This window comes from Herpailurus yagouaroundi, unplaced genomic scaffold (genome assembly GCF_014898765.1).
Source record: "Herpailurus yagouaroundi ecotype Mexico unplaced genomic scaffold, PumYag 186, whole genome shotgun sequence".
Classification (NCBI taxonomy): domain Eukaryota; kingdom Metazoa; phylum Chordata; class Mammalia; order Carnivora; family Felidae; genus Herpailurus; species Herpailurus yagouaroundi.
Genome location: NW_024412417.1, coordinates 48,877,406 through 48,892,208, shown reverse-complemented (window position 1 = coordinate 48,892,208; position 14,803 = coordinate 48,877,406). Strand labels below are relative to the sequence as shown.

Genomic DNA, 14,803 nt, shown 5'->3' with positions numbered 1-14,803 from the left:
AGCGGAGGAGAATGGTCAGATATGAGTAGTTCGGACACAAGGAGCCTTGAACGTCAAACCAAGCAAAGGAGGACCCGTAAGGGAGGGAGGGGTGACTTAAGACTTGTAGGAGAGAAAGACGTCTTTGCTGATGGAGTGAGGCTAGGAGGCCATAGATAGCAACAGCATGGTAGACACAAGGACCCCCTCAACTAGAGCTCTGGGAACTTAAAAGAGGTGACATCGGAGTTCAAGGGAATCCATGTGACATCTGAAGGGAGAGTCTGAGAATGAGGGGAGTGTGTGGAACTTCACATTACATCATCCTTTTCAGCCCCAAACTTCCTCCTCCAGTGCACCTCTACCACTCATGCCTTCCCTCAGCACCTTCCATCAGTTGGGTACCTACTGCAGATTTTCAACCATTTAAGAGTATAATGTGGGCGGGGGGGGGGGGCACTGCCCAAGAAAAGCTGAATTCTTGAAGTAGTGATATACTTCATATCATAGTGATAACAGCATCAGCCACCACTGCTAGTGTCCTGGGCCTGATACCCCCTTGGCCAAACTTGCTGGTAAGGAGCAGGGCTGGGCCTTGGGGCATGGTACAGAGCATAGGTCTTGACGGACTCAAAGGCCTTAACAGATCAGATAGCCAGAGAGAAGGTGAAGGGACAGAATAGGGTGTGGGAGGGGCACCTGTCTGGCTCAGTCAGTAGAGCATGGGACTCTTGATCTCAGGGTCATGAGTTCAAGCCCCATGTTGGGCGTGGAGCCAACTTGAAGAGTAAGAAGAGAAGAATAGGGTCTGGGAGTTAAGAGGACCAGTCAGTATCAGGACACGTGCCAGAGGCATTTTTCTGGAACCGCACTTCTAGGGAAGGTCCTGTGCCAGCTAAAACCCTCAGAGGCTCTAGCCAGGCCCAAGCAGCGAGTGCTGACCCCTCAGATCTCCCCAGCCTGAGCCTCCACTCTCCTACCTAGAGTGCCCCATCTCCACTCAGGCCAGCCTCCACCTGCCTGGGGAACATCTTCTATCTAGACTAAGCTTCATGGCCCTGTGGCTGTCTGAGAATCCCTTCCTGTGTACTCATGCAATGCACCTGCACTCACTCCTGTCCAGAGTGAAGCCAGATGGTCCTTGCACACTCCCCTGGGCAGGAACTATGACCCATGAAGCTCTATCCTCAAGGTCTGGCACCAAGAGGTGTCCAGTAAACCCCTAAACCCCTCCAGCTAGACTTCTCCGCCCCGCCCCCCGCGCGCGCGCGCGCGCGCGCGCACACACACACCCAGGAGCACTGCCCAAGTGCCCCCAGAAGAACGAGAGGCATCGTCCTGGTAGCAACCTTAAGAGGATTGGACCCAGAGGACCAAAAGAGGAGGAGAGAGGCAAGCCTGCCTCCAAGAAGTCCTCTGGAGCCAGACAGGTCCAGCTCACCCAGGGCCAGAGGTGTGAACAGTTAATAATGAGAGCTGTTCAGCTCCCACTGTTAACAGGCACCATGGAGGTGAGGAAAGCGGCCTCCAAGACCTTGGGAATCTGCTGGGGCCCTGCAGCAACCCCTGGGAAAATTTCTTGAATCCACTACCTCCCTATTTTGTTCTGAGTTTCCTCCAGGAAGCCCTCCCAGACCACCATCTAGGCCCTGGAAGCTGCTCAGCCTTGAACTCCCGGCAGGCCCCACCTATTCTTGGCAGGTCAGTTTTGAGTAAATCAACTCCCTCATCTATTAAATGGGAGCCTGAGGGCCAACCCAGACAGACAGGATAAAGTAACTATGGGTCGCTGGCCCCTTCCAAAGGCTTTTCCTCCCAGCTTGTAGGGGGTGCTTAAGGCAGCCCAGGGGTGAGGAATGAGGCCCTGGGTGGCTGCCTGCAGCCCCCACTGGAATCTTCCCTGCCCCTCCCTTCCAGATTAACTGAAACCTGCTAATTGTGGCAGCCTTCTGCATGCTCCCCTCCCCCACCGACGATTCGTCCCTCCTTTTGCCTCCCCTCCCCTCCCCCTTCCATCCGAATGATAAAGGGTCTGGCCCGCCAGACCCGCGGGCCTCAGGCCCTCAGCCCTGCCTCACGCTACATAGCCCCATTGCCTTGTGCCGTCCACGGGGCCAGGCCCCTGCCCACGTTGGTTGCCTCCCCTGCATGGGGCCCTGCAGCAACCCACGCCTGGGGCTTCCTGGGTCGGAGTCGTCATCGCAGCCCCCCAAGAGGAGGAAGAAGAGATACCTGCGTCATGACAAGCCCCCCTACACCTACTTGGCCATGATTGCCTTGGTGATCCAGGCCGCACCCTCCCGCAGGCTGAAGCTGGCCCAGGTGAGAGGGACCCCCATTCTCCCTCACACTCGGTGATTGGACCTTTCTCCAGACCCGTCCCCCACCTATTCCTAAGCTCAGGCTCCGGCCTCCGACCCCACCTTACCCTACCCAGCTAAGTCAGTGGGGCCAGTCCCGGCCTGGGCACCAGGGGGGAAGGAGTTGAGGTGCTCGGGCAGGACCCTTCCCTCGATCCTTTTCTCCCTCCGGCGCAGAGGTGTTCTGTTAATGGGGGGGGGGGGGGGGGGGCGGCGCGACGCTCCTAAGTCAGGCTGTGGGGGAGGGGCGGTGCTGCTCCACTTTGCGTCCCGGCTGAACCGGCCCAGGCACCCACCCCCGGTCCGTGTTTCAGATCATCCGTCAGGTCCAGGCTGCATTCCCCTTCTTCAGGGACGACTACGAGGGCTGGAAGGATTCCATCCGCCACAACCTCTCCTCCAACCGATGCTTCCGCAAGGTGGGGTAGGGCGAGGGTCGGAGCCCGGGCGGAAATCCTGAGTATCTGGGGTCGGACGGCCCCACCCAAGCCTCCCCACCCCCTCCAGGTGCCTAAAGATCCTGCGAAACCCCAGGCCAAGGGCAACTTCTGGGCGGTCGACGTGAGCCTGATCCCGGCCGAGGCGCTGCGGCTGCAGAACACGGCCCTGTGCCGTCGCTGGCAGAGCAGGGGCGTGCGGGGAGCCTTCGCCAAGGACCTGGGCCCCTACGTGCTGCACGGCTGGCCCTACCGGCCGCCCAGTCCTCAGGCGCAGTCCAGTCCTCAGCCACCACCCAGTCCTCAGCAGCCGCCCAGTGAGGGCTTCAGCATAAAGTCTCTGCTAAGGGACCCCAAGGAGGGGGTGCCACAGAGCAGCCCGGGTCACACAGGATCTGGGCACAGTGGGGAGAAGGTGGTGCCTGCTCCACCCCTGCGCTCTGAGAGGCCTCTGTGGCCCCTCTGCCCCCTTCCCGGGTCCAAAAAAACAGATAGGGAGACTAATTCGCAGGGGGAAACCAGCAGGCCTTCACCCCTCTCCCCTGAGCACAGAGCCTGGCCCCTCCACTTACTGCAGGGTTCCCCAGATGCTGGGGGACTGTCTGGTGGGAGTCACAGGGCCTCACTTTGGGGGCAGCTGCCCACCTCCTACTTGCCCATCTACACTCCCAATGTGGTAATGCCCTTGGCTCCGCTACCACCCACATCTTGTCCCCAGTGCCCACCTTCTACTAGCCCAGCCTTCTGGGGGGTGGCCCCTGAAACCCATGCCCCCCCAGGGCTGCTCTGGGATCTAGATGCCCTCTTCCAGGGGGTGCCACCCAACAAGAGCATCTACGATGTGTGGGTTAGCCACTCCCAGGATCCAGCTGCTTCCAGCCCAGGCTGGCTACTCTCCTGGTACAGCCTGTGAGCCCCCCCCCCCCCCCAGGGCAGGGGCTGCTTCCCTCTCCTACCCCTTCCTGCCACCACTGGCTTGTTGGGGAACCAAGGCCAAGAGGACCCAGAGGTGTTCTGTGGCCACAGCAGCTTTGAAACACCAGGCACCAGCGATGCTGAGAATCCACGATATTTATTGGACTACCCCACAAAGGTGGTGGTCTGGCTAGGCACCACCCTGGCCCCCAGGGTCCGTCATGCCTCTCCTACCCCCAGAGGCAAGGCTGGAAAGAGTGGGGACTTTGCTTGCAGTAGCCCCTTCCTGATCCCACTTTCTCTGACCCTCTCTGTCCGTCCATCCTTCCTTCCATCCATCCATCACCATGTGTCACTTCCTCTCCCTGGCTCCACGCTGGGGGAGGGAGAACCTAATGGTGGCTCCAGCCTGTCCTGTCCTCCCTCATCTGCCTGGGAATGAGGTAGCACCTTTTTGGGGAAAAGAAATCAAGACCCTACTCGTTTTGGGTGGTGGTAGTGGGGAAGATAACAGTAAAGGAGTAGACAACATTTTAATGCCAAGTCTGATTTTTGGTGATGGGGTGGTGATCTGCAGGGTAAGCACTTGGTCTGGTCGTCGGGGGTCTACCTCCCAGGGCTCTCTCATCCCCTGCTGTGGGCCGAGATAACAGCAAATGGTGATAAGGAGGAAACTGAGGGCCTGGGGGAGGGAGGGCCAATCACGCCCCTAGGCTTGATACTCCTCGCGGGGGCAGGGGAGCCAACTGGGGGGGGGGGGGCAGCGGGCCCCCCCAGAGATCGAGGAGGTTGTGAGGGCGTAAGAGATTTGCTGCCTCTGCCGGCAGAGGCAGACTCCAACTCCAGGGGCTAAACTACAAGGGCGCGTCCTTTTGGGTCCCGAGGCCCGAGCTGGAGCCGCTGCCCGGGCCGGGTCCCGGAGGGCTGCCGGGGGACGGCGTAGGAGTGCAGGGGGTCCCGGTAAGTGGCGTGTCGGTGCTGAGCGAAGAGGGCGTCCCGGAGCGCGGGGCCCTGCAGCGCCGGGCTGGCCCCAGCTCCACTCGGCCCACTCGCTCGGCGAACTTGAGCGAGCACACGGTCTCCCCGAGATCCTCGGGCCTCGTGGAAATCTGCGGGGAAGCGGCGCTGGTGGGCGGGCCCGGGGCGGGCGGCGCCGGGCTTGCACACCACCCTCCCACGCCTGCGGCCGCCCACCTGCAACAACAGCACCGCGGTGGCGCCAGGCCCGAGCGCCGGCTGCAGCAGGCGCGTGAGCTGCGAATCGCGGAAGGGCACGTGGGGCCGGCGGGCGCGCAGCGCGGCCATCACGCCTCCCAGGGCCAGCAGCGAGCGGTTGATAGTCCGGGCCTCCCGCAGACGCTGGGCGCCGTCTCGGTCTCCGCGCGACGGGCCGGCCGCCCCTGCCTTCCAGGCACGCTCCGATCCGGCCAGGTCCACCAGGTGCAGTGTGCCTGCAGGGGCGGCGAGCGAGCCCGTCGTGGAGGGAGCCCAGGTTTCGGGTGCTGCGAGGCCCCCCGCAGGGCTCAGGCGCGCGCTGCGGTACCTGCGGTGCCTGGACCGCGCGGTGGGGACGCCGTACGCAGTGTCAGTGTGACCAGGGCATGCGACCGTGAGCTGTGCGGGTTCTTGGTGGTGGCGGCGGTGGCCCGGTTGCTCCTCCCCAGGCTCAGCATCTGGAGGGCGGAGCGATAGGGCCTGCCTGCTGCCGGGTCTGCGTCCCCAGGTGGGAGCACAGGCGGGGCCCTGAAGGCCTGCGGGGAGGCGGTGGGTGGGGGTGGGGTGAGTGCAATGCCACCCGGGCAGCCTTACCTGGTGAAGCATCTCCAGGTCGGGCACGTCCCAGTAGGTGAGGCCAGCCACCTGAATGCCCCCCTGGCCTGCTGGGCCCTGCCTCACGGCCAGGCGCTCAGGAGGCCCTGGGGCTAGCAGGTCCCTGCAGAGAAAGAGAAGGGCTTGGTTTCTGAGGGTCCTAGGGTCACTGACAGGGCACAGGGTGCGGAGGAGGCGCTGCAGGCCCTGACCTGACAGCCTCATTGTAGATCTCCACCATGCTGAGAGTCACACGGTGCTGCCCTTCAGTCCCCATCTCCTGGAACAGTGACTGCAGTGCCCTAGGAGCTATGCCAGGGTCCTCTGGTGGGCCCTGGGCACAGGGTGGGGTGCCACATCAGGCTCCCATCCGAGCCCCTGGCCCCAGGAGCCACCCAGGGTCCCCCCCTTCCCACCTCCATACTGTAGGTCTTCCCTGTCCCTGTCTGACCGTAGGTGAAAATGCAGACACTGTAGCCTTGGAGGCAGGACAGCACGGCTGGCTCCAGCTCCCTGAAGACCTAGGGGTAGGAGGGGTGGGAGGAGTCCTAAGCCCCAGCACCTGAGACACAGTTGGAAGGAAGCTTGATTCCCCTGGGAGGTTGGCCCTAGGGGAGCATGGTGGAAGTGTGGATCTCCCGACAGGTAGAAGACGCTCCCCGGAGAAGGTGGCATTTAACAAGAATTTGCCAGGCAAAGAAGGGAAGGGATGTGACAAAAGAAGAAACAGGAGACGCAGGGCACTGGAATTCTGAGGTCCACTAGGGAGGCCCAGGGAGCAGCAGCCGAGAGCCCAAATGGTGGGCTTGGCTGCCAGGTTCAAACCCCAGGTGTGATTGGAAGCAAAGCACATATCGTCCTTTCAGGCCAAGATTTTCCCTCTGTGAGGTGATGTATAGTGGCACCTGCTGTAGGGAGTAAAGGGGAGCATGTACCAAGAGGCCTAGCAGCATTTGGCTTACAAATGATCAGCCCAGAAAGGCTCCACAGGTGTACAGGTTGGTGGCCAGCCAAGATCACTGGAACCCTGGCCTTGCAAGGGTGCAGAGAGGCGGCTGAGGGGGAGGCGGGGCTGGGACTTGTATCCTGTTGGCAACCGGACCCCCAACAGCAGCCTTTTGAGCAGCAACATGGCCAGCTTTTGTGGCCCGGGGGGGCTGGCAACTGAATAGCCTGTGAGTTCTGCCTCATGCGTTGGCTGCCAACAATGAGGGCAGAATCCAGAATTGCCAGGGAGGTCACCAAGATTCCATGAACGGAAGGAAGCACTGGGGGTAACCGTGATGGAGGGACTGTGGTGCCCTTGCAGAGATGGGAAACACAGGTGAGGGGGCTCAGTGAAAGATGCCTTTGTTTCCTTTATTCAGACCCATTGAACTGGAGAGCCCTGTCCAGAGGGCTGCCCAGAAAGCAGCGGACAAGGGGGGCCTGCACAGGGCTGCTAAAGCTTGGGATGCAGGCTGAGGCCAGGGGAAGTGTGTGAAATAGAGAAATAGGTGAAAAACAGCTGTGGTGCTCCAGGAAGTGGGGGAGGGAGCCCTGACCACCTGCCAAATACTCATCACACAGTGTCCCTGTGAGGCCAGGTTGGAATCTGTTAGCGCTGCCCCTTCCCTAATCCCCTCCCAGCTCTGAGCCTCCATTTCCTGAGCTTTGGAAGTTCCGATGGGGAAGCATGTAGACAGAGACAGGGAGTGTGCGAAGGCCAGGTGGCTGGTGGGCCTGGCAGGAAAGGGGAGGAGGGAAGGAAGCAGGGTCTGCACCAGGCACTGGGAGAGCACTGGGGCTGGACACCACCTGCTCACCCTTACGCCCTCACTGCCTTCTTGGCCACAGGGCAAGGCGGTGAGCCTACCCTCAAAGCTGGCCCACTCCCCCAGGGCTGGAAGAGGGGGAAGGAGGTCACAGCAGTGTCCCCACCACAGCAACACCCTAGCTGTGCTCTGCAGCCAGCTCTGCATGAGCAGTAACCATCATCTCAGAGAAGTTCATCTTCCTTAGTTTCTTGGTAAAAAAGTTACTTTTTAAAATGTTGACCTTCCTGTTAAATCAGAAAAGGCTTGTTTCCACTGGAACTGCAGAGCTTGGTGGGGGGATGCAGATGGAAATTTCTGGAAGGAAAGGAGGTACCCAGCTAGGCTGTCATTCCTGCCTCCCAGATCTTCCTGCTCCCTTCCCTTCGCTGAAGTCCAGCCACTGGGGAAGCCAGATGAAAGGGGGAAACCCGAAGCCTCTTCGGACTCTGGGGCAGTATGAGGGAAGGTCAGCACAGGGCAAGGGCGGAGCATCACCTCCTCCTGGCTGGCCTCTGGAGAGAAGACCCAGTCCAGGCGGAAGCGACGCTGGCGCCCTCGATAGCAGGTGGTGACAGTGCCGCTGGGGCCAGGCTCCAAGCTCACCAGGCTGGAGGGTGTCCCTGGCCTCAGTCGACACAGCACACGGATATTTCCTGGGATGGAGATCAGATCAGTAGGCTGCCTCCCACGCCCCGAAGCGTGCAGAGGCTCCACTTCCTCCAGCTTGCCGCCCCACTCCTCCACTTCCCAAGCCTGCCATACCCTTGAGCTCCAGCAGCCGCCCCGGGCATCCAGTTGGGGGCCCCTGCTGCTCTTCAGGGAGCTGAGTCCCAGCCCCTCCAGCTGACAGAGCCCCCAGGGCCCAGGATACCTGGTGGAATAGGGATGCGAGGAAGTGGGGGCAGCAAAGGAACTGGGGGTGGGACGGGTGCTGAGGGCAATATGGTACCACCAGCTGTGGTGACCTACAACTTTCAGTGGCTTTGAGCCCCTAGGGGCATCATACAGCGGGCCCAGGATGGAGACTCAGAATCTCAGGAGGATCATGGGAAGACCTTTGTCTCCTCTGGGGTTGGCCATCTTATGAGGGGTTTACAGTCCCCCCAGTTTGCACAGACAGAAATGAGATCACACCCAGGGTGTGTGAGACCACAAGCTGTTCTGGTTCCAGAGCCTACAACCTCCATTAGAGCAGGCAGCTCCCGGGGGCTGGGAAGGAAGAAAGAACGAGGGCTCCCCATGGAAGAACAGTGACTGGGCTGCCCAGAGAGCATGTTCTGGAGAGAGGGCAGATGGTCCTGACCTGGCCCCGGGCCTCACTGAGCGAACACTGACAGCTCTGGGTAAATGTGCTGACCAGTCCTCGGAGGTCCCCACAGCCCTGTCGCAGACTGGCCATACGTGCCCGAAGTCCTGTCAGGGAGAGTTTGTTGTGAGGGAAAGCCCAGACCACATGGCCTTCCCATGAGCCCTCTGGACCCCGCCCTTACCTGCCAGCTGCCCAAGCATCTGCTGCAGCTCCCGTCTGCAGTTCTGCTCAGTCTCCTGCTGGAGCTGCCGAAGGGCCCCCCGAAGGCCCTGCAGCTGCACCTCCTGCACCCCCAGCTGTCCCACCCAATTCCACCCCTGTCACTGAGGAAATAGGCACTTACCAGGCCCTGCCTCAGATACCCCCCCTCCCAGTGCACCAAGACTTCCCGGCCCCTGGGCTCGGCGCCCACCTGGACCTGAAGTGCTTCTGTGGTGTCCTGGGCTTCCTGAAGCCGACTCTGGAGCTCCACCAATGCCTCTGCCTCCTCCTGTGGGAAGGGTGGGAGCTGTGTCATCTACGGAGCCAGGAGGGAACTCAGGGAGGGGCACTCCAGCAGCCCCATTTCATGGATGGGGAAGTCAAGCAGACAGGCAGAGCTGCTCGTGAATTCATGTCTCCCAACCCCAGACAGGACTCCTTTTCCCAAGTCCCTCTGCTCTTCTGGGGTCCATCACTTGGAAAGCCATGGGACAGGGTCGAGGTATTCTCCCACGGGCATTGGTCCCTTGTTGGGGCAACTTTGCACAGACCGTCCCAGGGCCTGTCCACAATCCTAGTCTCTGACCCTTAAAGGTCAAAGATGTCCCCCTGCCTCCCTTCCAGCAGCGTTAGATCCTGAGGAAGCGTGGGCAGTGTTGCAGGAAGCCAAGTGTTCAGGAGCCCCAGACTGCAAAAATGGTAGCAGCTAAGGAGGATACCTGGGGGGCCCTGGTGGAGGGGCCAGGGCCCCAGTGCAGCAGAAGGTCCCGAGTGAGGCTCAGGCTCTGTTTCAGAGCCTCATTCTCCAGGGTTAGATGCTGAACCCTTTTCTCTGAGTCTGTCGCCCCCTGGCGGAGAAAGAGGCCCTCTAACTCACCTGAAAGCTGGGGCCGCCTCTCGTGTCCCCCTCCTGGAGCCCCACCCCCAGCAGCCTTACCACGCCCAGGCGCAAGCGGCCCAGCTCCTCTTCCTGCAGTTCGAGTTGCTGCTTCAGCTCCTCTAGCTGGGAAGGAGGGAGGGGCACAGGGTGGATGGAGCATGTCCTTCCACTCCCTCCCACCCCAGTCCTGGGCCCTTCCGGGCCCCTCACCTGTCCAAGGATGAGCTGCTCCAGCCGCTGCCAAGCTCTCTGGTCCTCCTCCAACTGGGGAGGGTTCTGCCCTTGGGCCTCACCCCTTGGTGAAAGGGAAGGGCTTTCTTCTTGAGGTGGGGATCCTGGGGTGGGGTGGACCCAGTTAGGACTGATCAGGTCTCTAACCTGAAGGAGGGGACACCTCGGGAGCAAGGCTGGGCATGGGCCCCAAACAACGAGCCACTCAGTCTCTGCTGGACTTCACTCCCTCCACTCCCTTTTCAACTCACTACTCCTTACGCACCAGCAGGTGTGGGAGGCTGCACCTCCGAGGCTGGATGAATACCCTGGGGCAGGGCCTGCCTCCCCCTGGGGCTCCGAATCCATGCCAGGAGGGCCAAGAGCTGACCGGTCACCGTCAACAGTGGGGGGACATCGCTCGGCTGTAAAGGAGATAAGAATCGGAGCGAAGGAGACTGAGGTGATGACAGCCATGGGAAGACCCAGGACTATGGATAGAGTATGAGTTTCCCGAGGCAGGACGCTCGGCAAACCGCTCACCTTGCTCAGGTCAGGGTTCCGGCAGCTCTCTTCCGCCCCCAGCTGGACGGAGAGGAACTCAGCAAGACGCACGAGAGCCTCTTCCAGGGAGACCTCGGTAGAGCGGCCCTCGGCTCCCTCTTCCGGCCCATCCTCAGACTCAGAGCAGCCTGTGAGGCCTGATAGCGGGAAAGGGAGGCTTGCGGTTCACGTGTTGGAGGGTGGGCCACCAGAAGGCACCAGCTGTGTTCCTCCCTCCCAAAGAGGTCACGGGCACCCCTCCCTCTCTCCGACGGCAGGGTTCTCTCACGGTCCCGGGGACGCAGCTCTCCCGATGCACCGACAGCACCTACCGACCAGGCCTGTCAGCTCGGTCCACAGTTCTGCCGTGGGCTGGTCGGGGCGGCGGCGACCCCCGGGCTTGCCACCGGCACTCTAGGGAGGGAGCAGCGAGACCCCGAAGGAGTGGGTAGGCAGCCTGTGGGGCTCTTTCCCCCCAGGAACCTGGCCAAGGGAGTTGTGGCTGAGGTCTCCGCTTCCAACACCAGAACAGAGACGGGGTCCTCGGCACGGCCCTCCTCCCCAGCGTCGGCGCCCTGGGAACGTACGCTGCGCGGGCCCGCAAAACCCGCTCTCGAGAAGGGGGTCGCGGGCTGTGCAGCGCCCGCTCCGCTCACCTGGGCGGGGTCCCCGGGGTCGCTGGCCACCGCAGCCCCGCCATCCCTACGGAAGAGGCTGTAGAAGATGTAGATGAGCAGCGAGTAGAAGGCGTACATGGGAGCGCGGGGCGGCAGAGGGCCCCGCTTCGCGCCGCCCCGCGTCCCGGCGCCCCGACTCCGCGCCCGCGCGGTGCAAAGCCGGTGCGCATGCTCGAGACGGCCGCCCCCACGGCCCCGCTCCCGCGGGTGGAGGACGCGCGCGCGAGGAAAGGGGATGCCAGAAACAGGGGGCCCCGGGGCTGCACCCGAACACCTGCCCCGCGCCTCCCACTCCCACTTCACGGAGACCCCGGGCTGAAAGCGCCCACGGCCTCCACACACCCCCTCCTCGGAATCCTTCCTAACCCTCGGCGGAGGCCCCCACAGCTCTCGTCCCTTAGAGCCATCAGCCCCGGGGAATCCAAGCGCCCCTCCCCACGTAACCCCTTCCTCATAGCTCCGCCCCAGTCCCGCCCAGATCTCTTCACAGCCCCTCCCCACTCATCCCTCCCCTCCCAGCTCCGCCCATACCGCACACAGCCAATCCCCTCCCCTCAAGGCTCCGCCCACGACCCTCCCCTTTCTCGGGCCCATCCCTTCACAGCTCCTCCCCTCACCACAGAGTCCCTCCAAACCACCTGGCTATCGCACCCGGGCCGTGGTACAGAGCGGCCTCCTCCTAGTCGCCTCTCCGCCCTGACAACCTCTTCTTGCTGTCCTAGAACGTCCTCTTCGTCCAGGCCCCGCCCCCCCCCGCCCGCCGCTCTAGCCTCCGCTCCTCTCGTTGGTTCGCGCCCGGACAGCGCCGGGAGGAAGCCGGAGACCCGGCGGCAGCCGGCGGGTGGCAGGGTGGCGGGCGACGCCAATCTACAGCTCGCCCCTGGGGTGGGGCCTCGCAGCTCAGCCAGCGCTGACGGCCTGCGCCCTAGCTCCTTCCAGGCCAGGTTCTGAAAACGGCGCTTCCCAGAGCGCAGAGACCAGGCCGAGTGGGCCTGCGCGCAACTCTCCCCAAGGTCTGGCACCCCGACTTGGATTCCAGGGCCCCAGAACTCACGTCTAACCAGGTCAGGCCCTGCGCCGCTTTTTCCCTTCTTTTCCCGGCCAAATTAGGTTCTTCCTCCCCACAATTGTGTCCAGTGGCCCCAGGGCTCTGGAAAGTTTCGGATGAGCCTTTCCCAATATTTAGAAATGGGGCTCTGGAAACTGGTAGTCCTGGAGAGTCTCGCTTAGGGCTCCTGGTCGCCGGCTTCTGCGTTTTCTTCCAATCCAAAGTTGAAGAGCCCCTTCTTGTTTCACATTTACTACCACCCGAGGTGGCATGGCCCCCAAGCCGTGGAGTGAGTGGAGCACGACCCTGTCCCACCTAGCGCTGGGAGTGGTGTCTCTGCACGCAGCGGTGAGCACTGCCCAGGTGAGTACACTGGGGCCAGGCAGGGGTGTATCCCACTCCCAGATTGCAATGACCTGGATCAGGTCCAGTTCCCCGGATCAGGGAAAGGGTGGTGGGAGGTTGACTGTGGGGGCCAGGGTTGCATGAGACTTCCACACTCTTTCCTCCTTAAAGGGAAGTCCTGGCTACCCGTCCCCCCCCCCCCCCCCCCATCTCCTCCTATCCTTGTGCTGACAGGCAAGTCGAGGGGCCGCTGCTGGCTTCCTGCTCCAGGCCTTGGCCTCTGCCACCTTGCTGGCCCCAGGGCTGGGCACAGATGAAGACTGTCTTGCTGGAGCCTGGGTGGCCACTGTCATCGGCCTGCCCCTTCTGGCCTTCGATTTCCACTGGGTGAATGGGGACCGCTCCTCTGCCAACCTACTCCTGGGAGGAGGAATGGTGCTGGCAGTGGCTGGTGACCACCTTGGTGCTGAGGGCCGTTCTGTAGCTGGTCAGGCAGTGGTGCTGGTGGTTGCAGTGACGATCCTCATTGTGGCTGTTTTCACGACCAACACTTATGGAATGTGGGGGGGCGCAATGTTGGGGGCTGCAGGCCTCCTGAGCCGGCTGGAGGAGGACAAAGTTCTGCTGCTTCCAAAGGAGGATGTCTGTCGCTGTGCCCTGGCTGCAGGCAGTTGGGCCTACCACCGAGCCCTGCACACACAGCGCCTGCAGTGGGAGTGATGTTTGCAGACAGCAAGGTGGGGCTTCTGCCCTGGCTACCACCTTCCCCTCCCACAGGCCTGCTCCTATGGGCCTCCTCCCCTAAGGATGGACTCTCTTGCCTCCCAAAGAGAGCTTGCTGCACGGTGATGGATGCCTTGGCCAGGAGACAGAGTCTGGGCACTGTCCCTCCTCTGGCTGAGTTTGGGGACTCACCTAGACAAGAATTAAGGAGATGGGGCCCCAGGCACGTTTTGGGGCCTGATGTCGGGCAGGCCATGGTTTTGGATTCAGAGAGAGGCTTGGTCTCCAATAAACCTTAGGGATTCAGCAGGAATATGGAATCTGCCCATTCTTGAAAGGGATCGAGGGAGGGGTCCTCCAGTGAGTATTCTAAAGCTCCAGGGCAGCAACTGGTTTCCCTGTGCAAAGAAAGGGGCTGCCCTGGAACTAGCCCTGGGGCATCACCCAGCCTGACCTCCTGCTGTCACCTTTGTCAGGAGGGCCCCTAGATTGAGAAGACCTACTTCTGGGCCCTTGCTCTTTTGGGACATAGTAGAGTTGTGAATATCCTTGGTACAACCTGGCAGGTGGCACTCTGGGACAGTGACCTTCACGGGCTGCCTGTTGGGGTGGGGGCAGGGAAGGGCTGTATTACAGCTGTATTACAGCTGTCCTCAGAACTGCACAATCCCACTCAGCTGACTTGACATGTACTCCTCTTCCCGCTCGCCTGTGTAAGGCAGGTCCTGATTTCCCAAGACCCTCACTTTTCTCAATGGACCCCTCCTCAGCTCCTAACCCCAGGGTTAGGAAATGGGTTTGGGCAGAACAGTGGGTTAGATTCGGGGTCCAGAGTCCTTTCTCGAGATATTCTATGCTTGCGTCTATTCTATGCGTGCTTCCCGTGGAAGCACACCTGGTCCCACACAAGAAGGATCTGAGTGGCCGACGGGGTTTTTCACTCCAGCGAGCCAGGCCAGAGATTCTTGCACGCAAGCATGAGTGTTGGGGGACAAAAGCGCAAGCACATCCCAACGTGGCGGTCCAGGGATGCCCACCAACCGGGTGGCCTCGGCTAGTGGGCCGCACCCTAGACGGACCGGAAGCGGCGCGCACGCCCCCAACCCTAGGATTTCCCAGCCCCGAGCGCGCGCCCCTCCGCAGGTCGCCCTGGGCCCCGCCCTCTTCCTGCCTACTTTCTGCAGGGGCGGGCCCTCGGGCGTCCCTGCGCGCCCATTGGGTCTGGCTGACGTGCCATCTAGCCCTGGGCGGCTCTCCCATTGGCCCCGCACGGCTCACGTGACAGGGAGACCGAGGGGGCGGTGGCGGCGGCAGGGGGAACGAGCAGCGAAAACAAAGATGGCGGCCGCGCCGGGGTCGGTGGCCGCGGCGGCTTCGGGGCGACGCGCGGGCCAGACCCACTGAGGCGGCGGCGCAGGGAGCGGGGTTGCGGGGTCGCGGCGGCAGCGAGAGGGCGGCGGGAGCGCGCGGCGCCCCTAACCTCCAGCCGCAGCCACGCCGCCTCACCCGCGCGGCCCCCCGAAGCCCCCCCAACCACCCACCCCCGCCCACCCCCCAGCGGCCGCCTCGCT

At 62.1% G+C, this 14,803-nt stretch overlaps 3 protein-coding genes across 6 annotated transcripts in view; 2 read left to right on the top strand and 1 right to left on the bottom strand.

The window, feature by feature from the left end:
• The first annotated feature begins 473 nt into the window (after nucleotides 1–473).
• On the top strand, nucleotides 474–4,222 carry FOXH1 (forkhead box H1). The gene is made up of 3 exons (XM_040494777.1): nucleotides 474–2,301; nucleotides 2,654–2,758; nucleotides 2,847–4,222. Exons 1-3 carry the CDS (start codon nucleotides 1,933–1,935, stop codon nucleotides 3,687–3,689), a joined length of 1,317 nt encoding a protein of 438 aa, XP_040350711.1. The 5' UTR covers nucleotides 474–1,932; the 3' UTR covers nucleotides 3,690–4,222.
• Nucleotides 3,830–11,553, bottom strand: KIFC2 (kinesin family member C2). 2 transcript variants are annotated; one of them, XM_040494776.1, is made up of 19 exons: nucleotides 11,096–11,553; nucleotides 10,772–10,853; nucleotides 10,440–10,597; nucleotides 10,183–10,321; nucleotides 9,897–10,021; nucleotides 9,744–9,809; nucleotides 9,526–9,654; nucleotides 9,018–9,095; nucleotides 8,787–8,901; nucleotides 8,600–8,709; nucleotides 8,059–8,167; nucleotides 7,792–7,949; nucleotides 7,538–7,611; nucleotides 5,952–6,021; nucleotides 5,713–5,834; nucleotides 5,501–5,624; nucleotides 5,235–5,364; nucleotides 4,886–5,142; nucleotides 3,830–4,800 (listed from the first exon to the last, which is right to left on the bottom strand). In XM_040494776.1, exons 1-19 carry the CDS (start codon nucleotides 11,192–11,194, stop codon nucleotides 4,546–4,548), a joined length of 2,400 nt encoding a protein of 799 aa, XP_040350710.1. In that variant the 5' UTR covers nucleotides 11,195–11,553; the 3' UTR covers nucleotides 3,830–4,545. The 2 variants fall into 2 exon arrangements, with proteins under 2 accessions (XP_040350710.1, XP_040350709.1); XM_040494775.1 differs by lacking the exon at nucleotides 7,538–7,611 and having other exon boundaries at nucleotides 5,917–6,021; nucleotides 11,096–11,277.
• An 18-nt stretch (nucleotides 11,554–11,571) lies between these two features.
• The window catches only part of ZFTRAF1 (zinc finger TRAF-type containing 1), a 15,925-nt gene continuing 12,693 nt past the window's right edge, over nucleotides 11,572–14,803 (top strand). The window contains exons 1-2 of one of the 3 annotated variants that reach the window (XM_040494779.1): nucleotides 11,572–12,180; nucleotides 12,389–12,527. In XM_040494779.1, coding sequence (XP_040350713.1) covers nucleotides 12,435–12,527 — 93 coding nt within the window. In that variant the 5' untranslated portion in view covers nucleotides 11,572–12,180; nucleotides 12,389–12,434. Of the gene's footprint in view, nucleotides 12,528–12,743; nucleotides 12,897–14,803 lie in introns of all 3 variants that reach the window. The other 2 variants (XM_040494780.1, XM_040494778.1) reach the window with 2 other exon arrangements.

What these genes read in the sequence shown, in the direction of transcription:
- FOXH1 (XM_040494777.1), top strand. Translation starts at nt 1,933, where the DNA reads ATGCTCCCCTCCCCCACCGACGATTCGTCCCTCCTTTTGCCTCCCCTC. An exon ending in GCAGGCTGAAGCTGGCCCAG is followed by an intron (nt 2,302 to 2,653) that starts GTGAGAGGGACC and finishes TCCGTGTTTCAG; the next exon opens with ATCATCCGTCAGGTCCAGGC. An exon ending in CCAACCGATGCTTCCGCAAG is followed by an intron (nt 2,759 to 2,846) that starts GTGGGGTAGGGC and finishes CACCCCCTCCAG; the next exon opens with GTGCCTAAAGATCCTGCGAA.
- KIFC2 (XM_040494776.1), bottom strand. Translation starts at nt 11,194, where the DNA reads ATGTACGCCTTCTACTCGCTGCTCATCTACATCTTCTACAGCCTCTTC. An exon ending in GCAGCCTCCCACACCTGCTG is followed by an intron (nt 10,022 to 10,182) that starts GTGCGTAAGGAG and finishes ACCCCACCCCAG; the next exon opens with GATCCCCACCTCAAGAAGAA. An exon ending in CAGAAGCACTTCAGGTCCAG is followed by an intron (nt 8,902 to 9,017) that starts GTGGGCGCCGAG and finishes TGGGTGGGACAG; the next exon opens with CTGGGGGTGCAGGAGGTGCA.